The sequence below is a fragment of the Pempheris klunzingeri genome, chromosome 18, assembly GCF_042242105.1.
Source record: "Pempheris klunzingeri isolate RE-2024b chromosome 18, fPemKlu1.hap1, whole genome shotgun sequence".
Classification (NCBI taxonomy): Eukaryota; Metazoa; Chordata; class Actinopteri; order Acropomatiformes; family Pempheridae; genus Pempheris; species Pempheris klunzingeri.
Window position 1 is genome coordinate 14,258,419 of NC_092029.1, and position 21,506 is coordinate 14,279,924.

Here is a 21,506-nt window from a genome sequence, read left to right on the forward strand (position 1 = left end):
AAAGCTACAGCCGCAATGGTTAGCTTAGCTTAGCATAAAGACTGGAAACAGTTGGAAACGGCTAGCCTGGCTCCGTCCAAAGGCAACTAAATCCACCCCCCAGCGCCTCTAAAACTCACTAATGTACATTTCATATGATTAATCTGTACACAAACAAAGCGTCAGGATGACAAGTCACAGTTTTAGGGGGTCGTGTGTCGGCCCTGGACCAGAAACTTCCTGGAGTCTCTGCCGGTTGCCAAGCAACTGCTCCCAGCCAAAAAATAGCCTTGCAGACTTCTCCCCTTCAAACGCTGAATTGTTGATTTTGTATAGATGAAACAACCTGGATATGATGTACTGATGAATTGAGCGATGAAGAGGAGCCCGTGGGTACATTTTGTTGCCTTTGGACTGAACCATGAAAACAGTTTCCCCCCCTTTTTTCATTTCCCTCTGCTGAGCCAAAGCTGGTGGCTCCGGCTACACACAGATATGACAGTGGTATCGTTTGTAAGAGGAAGGCTGTGTTAACGCCTCTCTTAAAAGCTACATAGCCTCTGTTTAATAGACGCCATTAGGCTAATAACACACAAACTACATTCTAGGATTAGGGTTATTTTTTTCTGATCACCTTCTAATCCTGCTTGATCACTCAGATACTATTTATTTCACAAGATTTGTGACTAATATACACAGAGTGGGACATGTTACAGCAGAAAAATCTACTTTCATGGACAATCAAATGTAGTTGAGCACTTTCTCGTCACTTATCGGCTGACAAGTTACAGTAGACCTGCAATAAGCAAATATCGGGCTCTAAAACTTGGCAGAGCACTGAAACCAAGTTTTCAGACTCCTTTAAGGACCAGATATATTTTCACACCCAAGAGTTGTGAAATGGAGTTGCAGGCATCGCCTGGACAGGCCCGCTGTGACGGGGAACATGTGAGCATATTTTGACAAGTAAGATCATGCCAGGAATTTTGCTTCCCACCCTTTTGTAACGGAGGCGTCTTCCCTGAACGACGGAAACAGAGGTGGAAATAAAAGGAAACAATAATACGTGCACACATTAAAGGAACAGTTCACCCAAATCACATGGACAGAAGTTCCCCCAGTGGTATCTCACCAAGCAGATAGTTTTGACCAGCAGAAGTTTATCCTGAGTGAACTTTCTCACATGTAATTCTTCACTGCTTTGAGCATCATAAATGAATTTCTGCTCACCTGCGTTGTGTTGGGTGGAGATCTAGTAGTCAGGATGTATTAAACTGAAACTGCCTGCATGGCTGGATGCCACTAAGCGGTAAAGAGACGATGCATTTTTTGTAATTTGGCGATGACCCTTTAAATCGATATGGAAGCCCATTTCTGCCAAGGTGATCCTGAAAGTCATTATAATGAGAAACATCCTCAAAATGAAGTTTGTCATTCTAATGACACACAGGACCCCCCCTCCCCCCCTCCCCCCATCACACTGGTGGAAATGTGCCTCCATAAATCCACTTTCCTGCTGTTGATGTTAGATGTTCACTTCATCTCTTTACATCAAAATTCACGTGTTTGTCACGACAGCAGCAGCGAGCGTCCGACCAGCCGTCCCCGTCATCGTGCTCTCCTGTGACAGCAGGAGGGGCCGGAGGGACCCTGTGACGCCCGTGGCTGCTGCAGTGACATTCAGCCCGACCCTCCTTTTCGCAGCTGGGTGCTTTAGTGCTTGCTGACTCAAGGGACGCCGCTGCCACCGCAGCATTCATGAGGGAGCAGGCATCAAAGCGTGACAGCGAGGACCTTAGGGAGCAGCGCCCGTGAAATAGTTCATCGCAGGTGTCTGAGGAGGAACACGGGTGCTGCTGCAGAGGGCACAGCAGCTCCTCTGGAGACTAATTTGTCTGTGATGTGGGTGAGCCTGGGAAGAGACTTTGAGCTGCACTGAAGAGGAGGAGGAAGATTCTCCATGGAGGGTGATGCTGCTCCTTCTCCATCTGGACGCCACGCTGAGCCGCAGCCACCCAGGCTCCTGACTGTCAGCCCTTTGGTATGCTGGTGAAGCTTCGTGCATGTTTAATCCCATTTTCCAGCTCACTTCCCGCTGTTTTCACCCTCAGTTCCCATTGGTTGGCCCGAAGCGTGTGGCCCTCCTGCAGACCCGGCCCTCCACTCACCACCCCAGCTGCCACAGAAACGTAGTCGATGGCACGCCACCACAGCCCTTGGGTTTCATTTATCCTGTGAATCCAGCTATTTTAAGGCACACTGGAGAGTCAGGGAAGGTGACATTTATGAATTCTTTCACAGCAGCTGATTCGTAGTGGTTTATATGAGGAGCATAACGTGACCAGACTGTCTTTCAAACTGCAAGTGAGCGATGATCAGACCTGGAGGAAGGGCTGCCAGTGTGTCAACGCTGGACTGTGAAGTATTGAACCTGAAGAAATAGTTTAACATCTCGCAAGATTCGCTCATTCTCCTTCTGTTAGAGAGCTAGAGGAGAAGATGGATACCCCACTAATGTCTGAGGCATAAATATGAAGCTACAGCAGGAAAACAGCTGGCATATTTACTGTACGGACATGCAAGCTGATGTCTTTTCAGTAGTTTTGATGTATTTGTACTTGACGCTACCTTGTACTCATACTCCACAATTCAGAGGCAAATATACATTTTACATCACCACATTTTTCTGACATCTGTAGTTATGACTTTGCCAATATGCCAAAATGTTTGATGAGCATATAACACAAGACACATTGATCAGTGACAGAATCTGCCTCTCATCATTCCAGTCTGGATTTGAGTCCTTAAAGTTTTATTTTCCTGCATAACTGAATTATGAAATGTTATTACACTGAAAAAAGATTTTTAGCTCTGAGTTAATGATGGAAAAAAACACTGCTCACATTAAAGCATCAGTGACAATAATGCTATAATATACTGTAAATATCACTATGAAAGAAACAAGTACTTTACTTCAAGCACATTTCGCTGATAATATTGTACTTTTAGCTTGTGGAATAAGTACAGCATGACTTTGACTGCAGGCCTGTTACTACTTCTACATTGAGGTATTACTGCTTTTCCTGAAGTAAAGGATCTCCAGACAGGAGAGAACGATCATCAGCCAGAGTAAAGACATCCAAGCCGTCCAGTGGCGAGACATCAGCCCACCGTCACGGCTGAAATCAGAGCTCTGTAATATAAACCAGCGACTTTCAACAGCCAGTGACTGACACCACAGTTAAACAACGGGCACAGACCTGAGCAAACACAGGCTCTGGTTACCTGGAGACCAGACCAGCCGGTAACTTGGCAGAGAGAAAATGCAAAAGACGACATTTACACTGGCAGACGAGAGGGAGGGAACATCCATTAGAACTGTTTAAAACCAGTGGGAAATGATGCTTTTCCCTGAGTAACTTCAATATTTGCCTCTTAATTGTGGTGAAGTAGAAGTAAAGTGGCAAGAAGTGGTAGTCATGAGTAAATGTACACATCTAAAGCTCAGTTAACATGTTAAATCTTTATATCTGCGTGATTATTATTTATTTATTAGGGGGATTGTGTACTGAACTATTCCTTAGTACATAACCTGCTGAGATGTGGAGCCCCAAAAGTGACAAAAATTGTGACAAAAACATGTATTATATAACTAAATACATCAATAAATATTAGTTCATTATTGAAATGGAGTAAAAAAAATCAAAGACGCTTTTTGTGTTTCCTTTACCATGAATTAAAACTCTATTATTTATATTTCACCATTTCATCTCGTTAATTTCCTCATTCATCTAGTTCCTATTTTCTCAGAGCAATATTTGCTTTTCCTCACATTTTCAATTTTCCTGAGGCGAGCCGTTCCAGTTTCTACTCTTTATGCTTTAAGCGTCGTACTAGTGGACAGATGTGAAGTGAATAAGCATAGTTCCCAGAATGTTGAACTAACCCTTTAAGACTGGTTTAATTCCATAAATGTCCTCTTATGTCAACATTCACTGTGATGCAGCGCTATGCGTGTTTGGCATAAAACACGTTAAAAGATGAGCGTTACACTGTTAGGATCTTTATGATGTTTTATTCCAGCACAAGTCTTTTGTGTTGTAAAATGGCTGTGTAGCTAGGAATTAAAGGAGAAGTACAAAATGGAAAATTACAGACAGTTCTAGTATAATTTGTTTAAATCCCTAGTGTTTATTTCCTAAAACCACATCTAGGAAAACATCATTTCCCTGCCTTCTTTGGAAACATGGTCAGAAAAAAAAAAAAAAAAAAAAAAAAAAAAAGTGAAAAAGGTGGGAAAAACAAACAAACAAACAAAAAAGAAAAAAAAAAAAGATGAAGCTTCATTTCAAGTCACTCTCACAATGGAGGGGAATCTGAAAGGGCCGCTGGATGAATCACATTTACAGCCTGATTTTAAAATGTTTTAACTACCCAGGCAGGTAGCCCTTATTTTTTTTTGCATTTCACACAGTTTCCACCCACAGCGGCACACAGGGAGGGCAGCAAACTACTAAAACGCACCTTTTATGCATTAGTTTATGACAATGATAATAGCTGCTTCTCTATAATTTTCCTAATTAAAGCAGGCGTAGCAAATTACATATCATTGACTTCAAAACCACAACACAAGTACATTCTAGGGAGAGCAGCTGCGTCAGTGCAGGGCCCTGGCAGAATCTCCCTCGTCAGTGAAGAGTGATCTTGTCCTCACGGGCCAAGTTTTAGCTCGACGCCGAGAAACCATCATTATAACGAACACCCCAAAACGGTCGTACAGAGGGAGCGCGAGGAAACGGCATTATTTTGGATTGTGGACTACAAGGACCTCAGGTAAGGCTTGATAGTCGAGGTTTTCCACCAAATCCTGATCGCTTAAAAATGTACAATGGTACAAGTCAGAAAGTGGACCCGGGTGTCGCTGTGTAAATGTTGCGTCAGCCAGCACACGGACGTACAGTAGCTCTAGTGTCCTGAAGCACAACAACTTCCTGGTCAGGAACTCAGGAAGAAAAAAAAAACAACATATAAATAAATAAAAATTTAAAACACAGGGTAACACTGAGAAGTGAGGGGAAAATCCTTGCTTTCGTCATCATTTTTAAAAACATTCATGAAATTTTAAACGAAAATTCTCTGAAATTATCACGCACCAAAAAAGAGAGAAACGTCGCAGTCATTTCCAACGATGAAAACTCTTCCTCAGCTTTATGTACAAGATTTAAACATACTATGACATGAGGACAACAGTTCGTGTAATTTAAAATGAAATCAAATTTGACCACTCGAGATTGCCGCCACACTCTGACATCACAGAGCAACACGACATGAATCATATATATCAAAAAATGGGCGAGGGTGGGGGTGGGGGGGGGGACAACCACACACACTCACTTAGGCAGGTTATGCTGTAAATTTACAGTAATGACACCTATAGTTCTGTAAGCCAAAATCTCTATTTTAGAATGCTGAACATTAGGGTAGCTTTCTATAAAAATCTGTTTTTTTTTTCTCCATGTCTTTTTCCCACCCCGACGACACTAAGCATATGGCTTGAATATTTGTAAAACTATGTAGTCCAATGGGGGAAGAAGAGTCTCTGCCTTCTCAGTCTGGCTGGCTGAGATGATCCTTCGAGACAGACGTCTACTCTGCTGCGTGTAGCTGCACATGGCTACGTGTGCACACGTGTATTTGTTTGTGCAAGTGTGTGTGTATGTGTGTGTGTGTTTGTTTGAGAGCAGAGGATGAAAAGGGGAATCCACAAAGAGGGAGTTACTTTTTAGTGATCAGCCTGCGATTCGTGCCCTGCGTGCCTCCTGTTTTTTTCTTCCTTCTTTTTTCATTTTTTATTTTTTTTTAATCTGCACTACAGCACTGTCTCCTCTTCTTCCCTTCAACGTTTGACACAGAAACGATTCCTTAATTGAGCACTGTATCGTGGTCGCCATCCCTTTAGGCTTTCAGCAGGGCCGCCAGTGTAAACATGATCCCCCTTTCTCAGTGAGCTCAGAATACTGCCTCGAACAGACAGGCGGAAACAGGAAGAAGAGAAAAAAAACAAAAAAAGTCAACAGAAAGACATCAACAACAAATACAATGACCGTTGTTGTGGAGATTCGTGGGTTAGGGGAAGAACACAAATAAAATTAAAACATTGACGGCTACCACTCAGGAATATTTCCTGGGACAGGGAGCAGTTAGGGCAGTATGGATCCTTAGTGCAATGAAGGCCAGAGGAGCGGCCGGCAGCGCGGCCTCAACGTTCATACAGCCGCTCGCTCTGGAAAGGTGTGGCCAGCCGGCAAGTCAGCGGGCTGAAACAGAGGTCCAGTGGGCTTCATCAACTCTCGCCAGGAAGAAGAATAAGGGCAGATATTATGCTTCTAGTCACATATATTCACTCACACGCGCGTCCACGCACACTTTAGACTCTGTAAAACTACTACGGCTAAAGCCTAGGAGAGGAAGAGAGAGAGTCTGGTCCAGAGTGTCCTCTGGAGGAGTCCTGAGCCTCATTTCGTTAACTTTGAATAAAAAGTTATGTACGTGTCAGCGTCTACGTGTATGAGGACGTGTAAACATCAAAATGTGAGTCGTGACGAGTGCGAGAGATTATTCTGCTAGGCCGTTGGAGCGAGTGTGTGGTGTTAGGGTTGTGTGTAAGTTAACTATGCCGGTGACTGATTTCATCTTGTATGGGTATTTGTAATCTCTGTGTGTGTGTGCGTACTTGTCTTCCTATGCTTTGTTTGCCTGTTAAGTCTCTCCACTGTTGTAAATGTACATTCATCCATCGTAGGGGCGAGTATGACGCTGGGCCACACACCAACTGATCCTGAGGCTTTTCCAGTGGTCCGATAAAGACTCTCGCCTCATCAGCGCACTCAAAATAAACAGCAGTAGAGGTACTGGAGGGCGCTGTACCACACATAGCCGCAGGCGAAAGCAGAAGATTGGATAATACACAGCCACACGGGGTCGAGGGTCATCTGCCGGGAAGAAGCCTCCTTCTGTCCTTCCTGAATAGGGAATGATCCTGTTGAGGAAGATGCAAATACAGATGTCCTTTATGCATCAAATTTATTTCATGCTACTGTCTAAACATGATATGACGCGAACGCTGACTTCCTGTCTGTCTAACGGGTGATTACTGAGTACTGAGGTAACAGGACCACATGTTGCTGTGAGCCTCAGGGCTGATATCTTAAACATCATGGAGGAGCACGTTTCCATAATCTCCCCTGGTAGATTTCTCCAGGAGAAAGCCGATTTCATGGCCATGTATGCGGGCAGCCTAGTTTCTAATCAGTTTTTTGCATGTATGCACATTTACAACAAAGACTAATATGTCTATTTTTAGTCCTAATGTGAAAACTACGCCAGCAAGCTAGGCTAACTAGCTTCCACTTTTCGAGTGAAAAAACAAACGAAAAGCACAACCGGTCCAAATGTTGAATGTTGTGATGTGACAGTCAACGCATTTTAAATTCCCAATGGTTCATTAACCTGAATAAAGGGTAAACAACAGTCTTAAATCAATGTTTGCAGACTATACAGTTTGTTGAAGTTGACAGTGTCTCCTGGCAACAAAGGCCCTCAAATATCAGTCAACTGTTGCCATGGGAAACACTCAGCCAGAGGGCAAAAGCTTGGACACAGCAGCATGGTTTTATATTTCCTTACACAAAAGTGAGAAGAATTCAGATTAAACTTTAACAAAGTGACATGGTGAGACAGACCTGTGTCGTAGAAGTGGGCCAGCAGCTCTTCTTTCTCCACAAACCTCTGATACAGCCAGTCAGTCAGGGCCTCTGCCTCCACAGGAACCTCTTTTATTGGGTACATCCTGAAGGAAAAGAGGGAGACAGGCAGACGGGGAGTGAGATGAAACATGGAAAAGGATTACTGAAGTCTAACTCAGCAGAAACCGTCTGCATTGATCCGTTGTGGAGGCTGCAGCCCAAACCCGGGGTGTCAGCCGTGGCCCCCCGAGCGGAGGCGTCTGTTTCGACCTGGAATCTATTGCGGCACTCTGCGTGTTTGCAGTAGCTTCAGCTCGTTTTGGGGATTCATTAGCTGGCAGGCTCATCAGAGTGTCAGAGGGAGACAGAAGTGCTGAGGGAGAGCCCTGACAGGAGACAGACAAGCCACAGAGCTCCACAAAACAGCTTTTGGTTAGAAGTGTGTGGGAAGTAAAAAAAAGAAGAAAAAAAAAAAAACAAGAAAAACAAGCCAGAGAGAAGCAGCACTATTAAATCCTGACAAGAGCTTAGGTTTTCGGTTCTTTGCAATCATAGACAGCGTCTTTCATCTATGGTGCCTGTGGCGCCCATGTGGGTACAATGAGACACTAGCAAGGCTGCAACTAAGGCTCCTTTTTATTATCATCAAATCTACTGTTAAGTTTCTCGATTATTTGCTCAGTGTTTTGGCCTATGAAACATCAGCTCAAGCAAAACTGCCCATCACGAGCTAAATTTTGTTTTAAATGGGGTTTAAATAATACTGTGTGGGATGAGAAAAATTGATATTCAACATTTTTATGGGTTAAGACGAATGCTAGAACAAAGTCTGAAAAGATGGTTCTAACATTAAATCTTTGGCCGTTTATATTTTTGGCATTCATGACAAAACTGTATATTTTACAAATAGTATTCTTTAAGAAAAAGGTTTGTTTTGTTGTTGTTTACTTGGTATCCATGATGATTTACCAGTCACATGATTAAGGAATAAGGAAACCAGAAACAGCCTCAGACACCATCCTGCTGAAAACAATGATAGCTGTTAAACACAGCAAGAGTTGTGAGGCCTGTTTTAATTAGTCTGCACTGTTTCTGCACTCTCAAAGTCAGAACTTGTCCAACCAACAGTCCCAAACCCCAAAATATTCACCTTACCATCACAGAAGACGAAAGAAAAGAGCAAACCAGAGAACTGTTTGGCACTTTGTTATTACACATTTACATAAGCGATTTCTCAATTATCAAAACAGCTGCCAATTAATTTCCTGTCGATCGACTAATTCTTTCATCCTTACTTCTTAAATCAACCATTTCCAGCTTGCCAAAACAACGAGTGGTTACGACCACAAATGACAAAGCTGATGACTGATGCAGCGGTTGACATTGTGAAATCAGAAGGTGGCTTATAAAAAGGGTCACTGTTACAAGCCATGATGAGAGTGCTGATGAAATCTTGCTTCTAGCCAGAAGGGGTCCCTAGTAGGCTGCACTCCCACACATCCAGCTCCTGGTCACCTTCAAATAGAGGTTACAGTCTCCTCCCTCAGACAAGCATTTCCTCTGCACTCAACGTTTGCTCAATACTCCCGTCCGGATAATGTCCACTGTAAGAGTACATCTGCGCCTATGCAGAAAGCCTAGGTAAGAGGGAAGTATATGTGATAGAGTATTGATTACTAAAGTGATCAATATGTATTTAAGAACAATCTGAGCACTGCTGTCTCATGTTTTAAGAGCACGGGCATGTTTCTTTCTATACACTATGACTGCGGCTGCATTATTCACATGGTCCCTTGAATAAAAATATCAATATTAGGAAAATAAAATATGATCAGGAGTGTTTGTTTGTTTATTCTGAATAAGGTTAAATGAGGCATGTTTGCTCTTCATTTTCTGTCTAAATTTTAGACCACTTAAAATCAAAATCAAAAGTGGGAAAAATAATCGGATCAATATATTGTTCATTACGTCACATTTTAAGAAAAACTTTTGTTTTTCGGCTTCTCATATGGGAGGATTTACTGCTTTTCTTTGTCTTATATTACTGTAAACTGTGTCTCTTTAGATTTTGGACAGATTGTCAGATGAAACAAGGAATTTGAAGACGTCACCAAGGGAAATTATGATGGGCACTTTTCTCAATTTTCTCACGTCATAGACAAATGAGTAATTGGTAATGAAAATAATCTTGAGCTGCAGCCATAATTTCTACAAAAGTATTCACATGATCTCCTTAACAAATTGATGAATGTCATGAAAACACAAAATGAATGCGAATGAGCCACAGCAGACTAATTACAGGGTTTACGTGAAGCATTTCTATTCTCACCAAGTCCATATTTTGAATTTTATGGCGTAAAAAGCTTCTGTTACAGAGGGTTTGAGTGCAGATGGTTGTTCGCAACAGTAAGAACTGTTTGGGGTTTGAACTGGATCAGTCTGTAAGTCCAAATCAGGAAAGGGTTGGGCCTGCTTGTTCCACAGATCACAACAACAGGAGCTGATGATTCAACACAGACTTCCGTTAGGTCTGTATATGTGAAGTGCATATCAGCAGACCCTTCTACTCATTATCCAGCAGTTCACTGTGTGGGCTGTTGCTCTGTGGAAAGTCTGAACGAGGTCCTCTTGAAGTACAGCAACTTTTGTGTCCCTACTGGCATGAAACTCTGGTTAAATCCAAGATAAAACAAACTAAAATTTGCCACTTTCATCTGTTTTAAAAGGTCCTAATAAAGCTGAAGATAAAATGGCTTTTAACTAACAGCAACACCAGGCCCCCTGAGCAGCTCTGGCTGCACAAAACTGGAGCTAAGCTGCTGAAGCCACCAGATAGGGTGATTAGAGGCCAAAGCAAGATGCTCCACAAAGCTTCACCTACTGTGTCTGTGGGAATCAGGTATCTTACACATTACTACCGCTGATAGATCCACTGAGCACTACAGAGGGAGAAAAGAAGTCCAGAAAGAGGCTGGGAATAATAGAGACACCAGCAACCCCGTAATAGTACAGCTGATGCGATAATGTGTGGACAGAAAGTAGCAATTAAAGCAAAGGATAAATCAAACAAGTCACCACTAGAACAATAAAAGCTGTGTTTTCCTGTAACTGCTTTGTAGTTGTGGTGATAGGTGGTGATTTTTTGGTTTTGGCTGTACACGTGGCTCCCATTAAAGAATCTATTTTAGGTTGGAAAATTGTGCATTTTCACAGGAATGACTGGCAGGTGAGAGACTAGAGAGAGTCTCTCACCTGCTCCAGTGTAGCCTGCCTGCCGAAGGCCCTCTCTACTCTTAAATGTAAGCTGATAGCTCTGTAATCCTGGAAGAGGAGAACAGGAACCGGCTTGGGCCACTTATCGGAAGGTTTGAGCGTTTAGGGCCGCGGGTAGCAGGTGGCTGCCACGGCACTTTCCCGCAGCTGAAATATTTATGCACAAATCAGGATCTTTTGTCGTCTGGCCGCAGAGGACAACTGAGGTTGAAAGACGCGAATAAACACAACAGGCTTAGATGGCACGCAGCGTCTTCCCTGTATCAGCTGCTTTAAACAGCCAGGTTTGCTTGGAAAACAATGACTGCAGACACATCTGTGAGAGTGGCTTCAGACTAAGCACTCTCAGCCAAAATAAACCAGCATGTGGGAAGTTCACAGGGTTCATTTCCTGCCCTGAAAACACCTGACTCTACATTTAGGCCGCTATCAATCACACTGTCTTGCTCCAGTCCCACGGACCATTTTAGCTTAAGGCTAAAACCAACCAAAAAAAATCTAATCTTCACATTGGAGAAGGTGGAATGAGCAAAAGTTTGGAATTTGTGCCTGAACAAAGACTGAAACGATTAATAGAGGATCTAAATGGTTTATTTCATTTCTGTAACTGTTGCACTGGTGTTAATGTTCAGATTTTTTTTAAATTAAAGTTTGAGTTCCCATGATTTTTCCCATCATGAGTTTTTTATCAGCATATCCAACTTTATGTAGAGTCAACCTTAGAGGGATCTATATGCAGAGCTGAATGATTTTAGAACAGGGCTTACTGAATATTTCATAAAAACACATTTATTGCTTTTAATCACCTTACAGTTGACTTCATAAACATGTTTGCCCCAGAAGAATACGAGGTTGTCATCCTTTCTTTTTAAGCCCTGAAGGCACACAGTTTCTGCTTTCTTTGTATGTTAAGAAAGTACGCTGAAAATATGTGCAGGTGAAAGACACTGTGGCCTATAGGATGTAATAGATAAGAAAATAAAACGGGTTCTGCCAACAGTCAATTCAGATCTTTGTTAAACTACCGTTTGTGGCATTTGTCTGGTTGTCTTTGACGCACCAGTACAAAAGTTCAAGCTGCGGTCAACATCAGTTTTGGCTAACAGAAAACAAACAGACTATAATCAATCAGTGCACCATCTAGCCTGGAGGTTGCACGGTTACAATGAGCGCCGACTGCATGGACGTGCCAAGCAGACGCCAGCTATGCTCTGCTGTAGTGTGAAAAATGGAAACATTGCGCTGTATAGCCAATATTGTGCTGAGAGAAAAGAAACAGAGTATGGCAGTATTTGTGTTTTGTGTGCAGGGAGGTGCAGCGGCTGGTGTGACAGTGTACAGCGGTGGTGGTGGTGGTGGTGGTGAGGAGCTGGTGGTGATGTGGTGGCATGGGGCCATGGCTGCACTCTCATTTCCACCCTAACCCACTTGGCACCGACCTCCGTGTTAACCTGACACCCTGGTGCACGGACAGACAGCTGTGAGAGAGCTGCAGTTTCTCCCATCAATAACCTTCAACATCAGATTTAAAATACTTGTGGTTGTTATTTTATGGAAAATATATACTGAACAAATTACAAACCAATTCAAATATAGTTCCCTGGACAGTTGCATATGTGTTTATTCATTAGAAGACAGATAAATTTGGTTAAAACACCGTGCAAGTCAGAAGCTTTGGATCCTTCACATTTACTGCCTTGTTTGAGCAGTTTAGTTTCTGCCTGCTCTTATTCTTGAGATATTGTTTCCCCTTCTAACAAGGCTAGGAAGCTAATTAAATTTGGACTGTTGCTGGAAAAGTCTGTCCACTCAACAAGCCTCTTCGGAGGGTAGCCACTCATTGTTTAGGGACTCTATACGGCCTTAAATCTCTCTGGCTGCGAAAGCTTGAGAAACAAAGAGGTGCCCTGGGAGACCTGCTCTTGGGCACAATGTTGCAAAAGGTGAATATTGAGATTAGTGAACAGCGTAGCTTGGGGACCAAAACAAGGGGAAAAAAAAAGTCTCCTGTCCTACTCCCTGCCTCTTTCTAGTTAAGGGTCTTCATCTATGTGCAGAGAAGCTCTAAATCCCAATCTGCCTTTGAGTTCTTCCTCTCACTCCTCCTGTGGAGTCAGGGTCAGTTTTACCAGCTAAAGCAACCATTAAACAATATGATAAAAGAAAACAGTATACAGGTTTTGCAGAGTTTGTGCTACATCAATTATGACGAAGGTTCCCTTGTGTGATTTTACCCAGTAAACCACACACTCCACATGACTCTTAAGGGCTCTTGCTGAATGCCAAGCGCTTATCTACAATCAGAGAGAAGTTGAGGGACGGTAGGAGTCGGCTCTTTAATTGCTCCATTTAGTCTTTAATCTGCTTCCTCTTTGGCTCAAGGCGGACGATATTTCCAGGAAATGGTTTGGTGCAGAACAATGGACACGACAGAATCTTCACCAGCATATTTTTTAAGAAAGAAAAGTGCTTGACCAGGGGGAGAAAAGTTGCGAAAATTGCCAAAATGTTCACACATAGGACTATTTTCTGTTCACATAAAAACCTATTCAGAAGAAAAAGATTAAGCACTAAAACCTTAAGGCGAGGTAGAAGTAGGCAGACCAACTGATACTTTCTCTTATCTGGATGCTTCGACATGCAAGCTCGCTAACTTCATCAAACAAGGTATTCTTGCAGCAGTGACCACTACTTAAAAAAAAGCAGTACATACTTTAGGCAAAATGTATTGAATAAAGATAATGGTGCCAATTCTTGTCACATTACTACACAGTACTTTTGGCGAGGGTGTGTTGATCAAAGAAACAGCTGATAGTTCCTCAGCTCAGAGTGTGTAATTATCATATCCTGGTTTGGGAAAAACCCGGATAAGATCTGAAGTCAGAAAATCAGTCACAAATATATGCTGTCAATTGATGTGATCGACAACCTGAAATGACATCCAGGACCAGAACATGATCAAAACCAGGATCAGACTCGAAACTGTGATTCCAGTGTGCATGTAAACAAAGCCACTGATTTGTAAGTCTTCTCATGAAGCTTACCACGACTTCAAAATAATCCACTTGTGTGTGCAGGTAATTAGTTTCATGTAAAACAAGTCTTGGGGGGAGAACACAGTCCTAATGCACAGCTAGCTCCAAAGTAGATGGGAAAGTCGCATCTCTGTCCTCATTTGCCGTTTGATGTTGTGATATTATATCAACAAACTTAAGAACAAGTCTGATTATATGGAAAAGCCATTATTCATTATATAATATGCTGCAGTGTTGCAAGACCTGCTGTCAGTCACCAGATTTTGATTTACCTCACCACGTTCATGAGTGTGGACACAAAATGGGCAAGAACTTAAGAGGAATGTTGCATCTTTACTCTCCACTTGGTCTGGACCAACTGAACTGAACTACAGGTGTGAAAGTCACCTTAAAACCTGCTTTGAATCTGAGTAACCAGAAACAGCTGCCACGCGTTTGTTCCCCTTACCCCCACCTGATCTGTGTCGACGTGGCAACAGCACACTTTAACCTCGTCGCTGTGACAGTGCACCTCCGACAGAGTGCTGCTGTTGTCATTTGAAGACACGGGACAGAGATGGGAGGGTGAGGGAGGAACAGTGTGGGGGTTAATGATAGCTTAGCATGGGAGCATCGGCCTCTTATCAGTGCAGAGGTCAGAAGCAAGGGGCCATAAAGCGGCCACTGTCACAGGTGGATATGGACAACGTGGCCTGAACTAACTTCACAGTCACACAGATATCAGCACACCCTGCCGTTTATCAGGGAGTGCATTCGAGGTCAGTTTAACTGTACAGAGGTAGGACGCTGCTCCCAAAGACAAACTGAGACAAACAAGGCAGGACTTTTACTTGTAATGGAGTACTTTTACACCGAGGTACTACTATTTTTACTTACTGACAAAAACTAAATGCTCCTTACATGCAAGACTTCTTAGGGCCTTTTTAAACACCACATAATTTAATAACCGTTTCACAATCATACTAGCCAAAGTATTAAAGCATGATGTAAACCCAGTAAGAAGAACATGGCCTAGAATCATTTACTATTGTATCACATTGTTTTTCTGTACTATCCATCAGTACATACCAACAATTCATTGTGATACAGATATATATAGATTTACGGCTTCTACGGCTTTTTGTTTGAGGAACCTAATTTCAGATGTCCTCCACCCTGTCGATGAGCTTTGAACTCTGACACCTCTTGGAGGAGGATTCTCCGTCGAATGAAGGGTATAAGCGTGGGGGATGATGACTCCTTTAATGGGTTTCTATGGCGACAAGTGTCCTTTTAAGACCCTAAGCTTCGAAAGAAAAAAAAAAATTCCCTCTACTCATTCATTATCCCAAGACACCGTCTCTAATCACCAAAGCACTCATTACACGCGCAGGTAAAACACAGGGGTAAGAGATATTGATCCTAAGTGGAGTGTTGAATGAATAAATGCAAAATTAGTAAAAAGGAGGAGGAAATGTAGAGTCTGATTTAAATCTCTGCAGCCATTTTACAAAGTGCTTAGGGGATTAAAAAAAAAACTGCCACATATATCTTAAGAAAGCCACACAGCTGCAAAGTCGACAATTCTGCGTGAGTGCCTTGTCTCAGAGAGAAAACCAGGTGTGCAGCTCGAAAGCATCCATGTGATGACCAGGCAGGCTCAGACTCCATAAATCATGTCACCTTTCAGATATTTTCAAACAGCAGCATTCAGGAATGCACACAGCCGCAAAAAAAAAGAGAGAAGAAGGTGCATTTAAAAGAAAAAGGATTTCAACGTATTTAACACCCACTACTGCCCTCGCTAGGCCTCTGTACGCCCACCTAGCTCTCCCATCTGCCATTCACAGAGGGCTTATGATGCTGCAATCTGGAAGACTGAGATTATATGGGGAGAGGGCAGGAGACACAGCGAGCGAGGGTGGGGCTGAGGGGTGAGGACTGGAGGCAGCGAGAGAACGAGGGAGGTGGAAGGATTAAAAAAAAAAAAAAAAGTGCAGAGCACTCAGCGTGGATTCATCTAGAATATTACCCAATTCTCGGCTGCCTGTTCTGAGGCTCAGGCGTAGTGGTAATCTATACAGCCCCGTAAAACGATAACACAGGAGGAGGACGGCAGTCTATTATCAAGGTCAGCTCACATAAAAAACAGGCGGGCTGCAGCCGCCGGATTTAGGGCCCTGATGCACCAACACGACGAAAAGAATCAAACGCCTCATGTCTTCTATTAAAACTGCATGACTTGAACGCACCACAAGGACTACAGTTGACGTCTAGCTAACAGCTGACACGCATCAACATCCAGTGCCTGTGAGGGAGAGGGAATAACTCGACAGCGGTCTGTGTTACTGATAAACACACAATTACAAGCATCTCAGAAAGATAAACGGACAAAATACAAACCATTTTCATGCTATTGTGGAATCTGGTTAAAAACGCCTTTGGTCATCTTCTTGTCGAACAACGAAAGAAGAGGCGGATGCAAAAAATAAGGAGACACCTCACTAAATGGGTGAAATCACCGATTTGCTAAGCTGAACGGCCAGTCAGCGAGCTCTCATCCAGACAGCCTCCAGTCTGCAGACTCAACATGCTGAATCACCGATAAGGGCCAGCGGCTGACACTCAGCTTGGCATCACGGAGTCTCTTTTCTGCATGTTTTCTGATAACACTGTCAACTCTGAAGTTTTCATAATAGTATTAAAACAATCTAAGGCGATCTGGAGGCGTGACGCACTTTGAAACACCCTCTAAGACAGGGAAGCTTTTCTCCTCATGATTCCCATGTCAGCATGAATATCACATTTCTCAGGCTGCTGTCATGACAATCCGAACAGGAACCTGGGTTTCCATAAAATTCCTGGTACAAAAGCTTCATGACTTTATTGTTATTGCGGTATTATTAAAGTGGTTCAATCAGGCTCATTTTAGTTTGATTTGCGGCTTCCAAGGAATCGCAACACTATTAAAAGCTATATGTTAAATTTCTATTCCATCACACGGGGTAAGATTTTGACACTGAGTTGGTTCTTTTTTGTTCGATTTGTGCAAGAGCAGTATATTTTAGTGAAATGACCCATTTGTAAAATTCACTGACTTCCCCTGAGAACTCAACATCCTTGACCTACCAAGTCTGAAGTAAACTGCTTTTTTTTTTTTTTACCCCGTTGTTGTACTGAAAGAGACAAACTTTCAGATCAAGTAGGTAATGCAGAGTCTCAAAACAATGAGACCCTTTCATTTCTTCTCAAAAACACATTTTATGATATTCTTGTTAAGTTGGCGATGTTGATGATATGAATGATGATGTCGTGAATGGTCAATTAAACTGACTTCTTTGACTGTTGCTCTGATAATGCCTGAGCATAAAAGCTTTGCTATTAAGTGTTGATTAAGTCCATGATATATTCATGTATTTTCTATTTGTAGGTGGGTGAAAAAAATGTTGCGTCTACTCATTGTAGAAATTGTACAACACTGTTGTAGGTTGGCACACTGATCTAGCTCCCTGTCCTATCTGCAGCACCAAAGTGCATCATATTGCTCGCCCCCCCACAGTGTCCTCTTGATTAATCCTGTCGGTGACTCTACACCTGTACCAGCATGAGTCCACCGTCTGTATGATCAGTGTCGGATACACGGCAGGACCGCTGTGCACACACTTGTAACAGGAACAGCTGTGCCTTTAGCTTGGTTGGGTGCCTCCCTGTCCGTCCCCAAACTGCAGAGCTGCTGACCAAGCGAGGGAAGCTGATTGTGTCAATGGCTGATTAGAGAGTCCCAGAGGTGGGGTGGGACTAGTGCATCCTCTGCTCGTCTAATTACAGACTTAATGAGTCCTTAGCTTTAGTCCAAGTGGGCAGAGAAGCCTCCGGAGAGGGGGCTGGTGAGCCAGGGTTCATAAATCAGCTTTTACTTTAGCCCATCCCACCCTGCACACAGAGGTGAGCGCAAACACACACACACACACACACACACCCACACACACCCACACACACCCACACAAGCTATGTAAGGAGGTTGTTCGGGGGCAAGGGAAAACCTTAAGGGTCAAGATGACTTCTGCTTGAGCTACCCTGTCAAGACAATGCACAGAGGGCCACATTTATCTTGAAGTGAGTCTACAGAAAATCTAATCCTGGCTCACCTTCATCATTTCCTCGAGTGGGCGGATTAGCTTCAGAGGGGAACCTGGAGGGCACTGACAGCAGGACAATATGGAGGGGCAAATGTATTGGCTCTGCTTTGCATAAGAGCTGTGATACTCTTAGCCACTGAATACAGCATGATAGATGTGCTTACTTGGTATTACCATCAGCTTTTTTGTTTTTCCAAATTGTCTCATTCCTAGTCAACATGGCCTTTGAAAGCCAATAAGGCTACACTGTGAAATCACCAACTAAAATGTATATTCGTTTTCTGTTGTACATTCACCACTTGGACAGGTGCAGTGGAACTACACAAACAAAACCACACAAGTCTGAAGTTAACAATCACTTTCATTTGTGATACATCTGCCTCTCATTTTCTTAATTGCTCTGCCTGTAAAATATGAAAAATGGCCATAATTTCCCAGAGCCCAAAGGGACATCTTCAGATTGCTTGTTTTGTCCAACCAACAGTCGAAAACCAAAAAAACGATGTAGTTAACTATCATATATGACAAAGAAAATCGATAAATCCTCCATGTTTGCCATCTTCTTTAAATTGGATTATTTCTGTATCCCAGCAGTGACTCGGTAAATGAACAAACATGCCATTACATTTGTGCAATGTCCGACCTGACATTTCATGATGATGCAAAAAGCCTTAGCCGTGTCTGCCTACAATCAGCACAGAGGAAAAGCAAGCAATTGTGAGATGACATGATGACATGATGGCGAACACATAACAATGTATTGCCACACGTGAACGCATCTTGAAACTCTTTAAAAAAAGGGGCCAGGTGGAGTTTCCATGTAGTTAGTTTTTTGCAGTGAAATCTCCATGGGTGGAGAGAACGCAAGTTCTCCCTCAATATAAGTAAACGCTGCTAACTTGAGGTGCATGAATAGTGCAGAGTCTCAAAGTCGAACCCGAGTAACCTGTAACTCTATTATAGGCCTGTGATGTGACTCTCTGGTAATACAGATTCCTCTTAAGAAAGAAGTATTCATATTTTTCCCTGGTTTGTTGTTGTGACATGGGGAGGGATTTGACAACTGACAGGAGCAAATGGCCCCAAGCAACTGTGCTGTCAGTTTTAAAACACACAGTTTACTAGCAATAATGAACTGAAGTTCCAACACTAATCTAAAATGCTAAAAATGCATTACGGATACAAAAACTACAAACATGAAACATGAACTGGTTTCATGATGTAATGTGGTACATTTTCATGGGATGCAGTTTTCTTTGCATGTTGGCTGCATAACAAATTTGCAGAGTAAAAATGGTCCTTGTGTTCTCCTCTTATGTGAATAACCACATACAGTTTTGAAAAATAGGTTCGGTTACTAATACTAATGTTACAGTTGAATGTAATGACCAACATTTTGTTCTTACCTGTAGTGGACATGTGTGACTGTAGGTGGCCTGTAGCCAAAGATCCAGGTCTGGATGTCCATGGGTCTGGCTTTGGGGTAAGCTATGGTCACGTCTATTACCCACTGCAGGCCTTTACGTTTATTACCTGTCATGGAAGAAGCACAAGTACAGGGATGGAGTAAGGACACATTTGAAATACACAAATCTCATCTTCACACAGTGAAGGCTGCCTTGTTCGCCCACAACCAACAAGGACAAACATCACAGAAGCCCCACAGCTGGAAGAGATTCAATAACATGACCATAGATCAGACACTCACCATCACAGAGTCTGAATCCTGGTCAACCAGCTAAAGGAAAGTATCTTTAACTACTAGGTGTCCCTGGAGATTTTTATATGACAGAAGTGCAGCCAAATGAAGACTGGCTATCTGCCACACCGACTGGTGGAAAACAGTCTTAGCAGCTTAAGCCATATAACTTGACAGAACTTGGCGGGCAGCTACATTTATGAGTCACAGTAAAAGAAATATTTTCACCTCAAATGCTAATTTTTGATACGATTGCATTTTACCAACAGATGATCACAAAAAGTGGACATCATGAAAGCCTGGTGGACCTTAAATTTCTCACCCTGCATTTATGGCAGAGTGAGACAGGGAAGACGGGAAGGAAGACAGGTGGGAAAAGGCTGAAGAAAGTAGTGAGTTAGGAACGAAGGACAGCAGATGGGAGAGGAAACGCTTAACACTGATAAAACATTTGTCATGGATGTTTTATGTACATCATTTGGGGTGAGCCACTGCAAATAAGAAAATTAATAAATGAAAGGAGGTGTATGATAAGACTGACTCTCAATTGACTGAAGTCGACTCAAACATCGCTTGTGTGTGTGTGACGTATGCTGTGGCTTTGACAATAAGGGTTTCCACTGTGTGTCAATGAGTGTCACTATATAGGGGGTGCTGAATCTTGAGAAAGACTTAATCCACCACAATAACATTGTTGAAAATATTTCTTCACTTCTGAAAGAAACTGTTTCCCTGTGCATCCAGAATTAAAACTAAGCTGATCTAAACGCACCTGTCTTTGTACTGAACGCACAGGTATGAAACCAATAGCGACCCTTAACACCTGACTGTGGGCTTTGACAGCAAACAAGTGCATTAACTAAACGCTCCTTTAAGCTGGACAAGCTTGTCAGACGTAAAGGAAAAGACACAAGCGGCCTCAGTCAGTGCTAACAACTCCAAAATGAGGTTGATGTGAAGCAATGCGGCATATTTGACTGCTTGACTAATGTCACAGCCCAGGCTGCTGTTACTGTGCAGCAAGCACTTCACCCTCTGAGCACACTGGCTTCTTTATGCAGGGTAAACATGCCGAGCCAGTGAGACAAGGCAAAGCTCGGTCATATTTTAAGACGCTACAAAAAAAAAAAAAAAAAAAAAAAGCCTGGAAAGCCACATTGGTGTAAACTGGCAGGTTTCAGGTAGGTATAAATTTCAGCTCTCCTCGTCACAAATCTTTGGTCTGAATTTTGCTTAACTTGAACTCACCAAACTCATGTACTCTGTCACCACTGTTGTTGTCACATTAACATTCTGTTGCTACAGCAACCTGTACCACACAGTCCCATGGAGGTTACAGTTTAACCGCCATTGTTACAGCCGCCTTTTTGTCTGCTCTGTAAATGAGTAAATATTGACAACCATCTTTTACTGTATCTTCTCTCTGTCGGGCCTTTATCTTTGGTAGTCTTCATCAAAGCTGTTGTGATTGTTGATTGTTTGTTAATTTAGTTTAGCTGTGATCAGTTTAGCATGAGCCACCAGAGCTAGCAAACTAGCTAGCTGAGGCTAATGTGAAGTCAGTATCAATTACTGTTGGGCTAGCTAATGTATTTTATAACTTATACTTTTTGTTTTGTAAATGATTTTCTATCTTATACTTCTTATGATGACCTCA

The 21,506-nt window shown here is 42.6% G+C and overlaps 1 protein-coding gene across 1 annotated transcript in view; it reads right to left on the bottom strand.

Annotated features, from left to right (window-relative positions):
* Positions 1 to 4,038: 4,038 nt before the first annotated feature.
* The window catches only part of lpgat1 (lysophosphatidylglycerol acyltransferase 1), a 42,427-nt gene continuing 24,959 nt past the window's right edge, over positions 4,039 to 21,506 (bottom strand). Inside the window, exons 6-8 of the mRNA XM_070849421.1 lie at positions 19,557 to 19,683; positions 7,722 to 7,828; positions 4,039 to 7,018 (exon numbers count right to left, since the gene is read on the bottom strand). Coding sequence (XP_070705522.1) covers positions 6,867 to 7,018; positions 7,722 to 7,828; positions 19,557 to 19,683 — 386 coding nt within the window. The 3' untranslated portion in view covers positions 4,039 to 6,866. The remainder of the gene's footprint in view (positions 7,019 to 7,721; positions 7,829 to 19,556; positions 19,684 to 21,506) is intronic.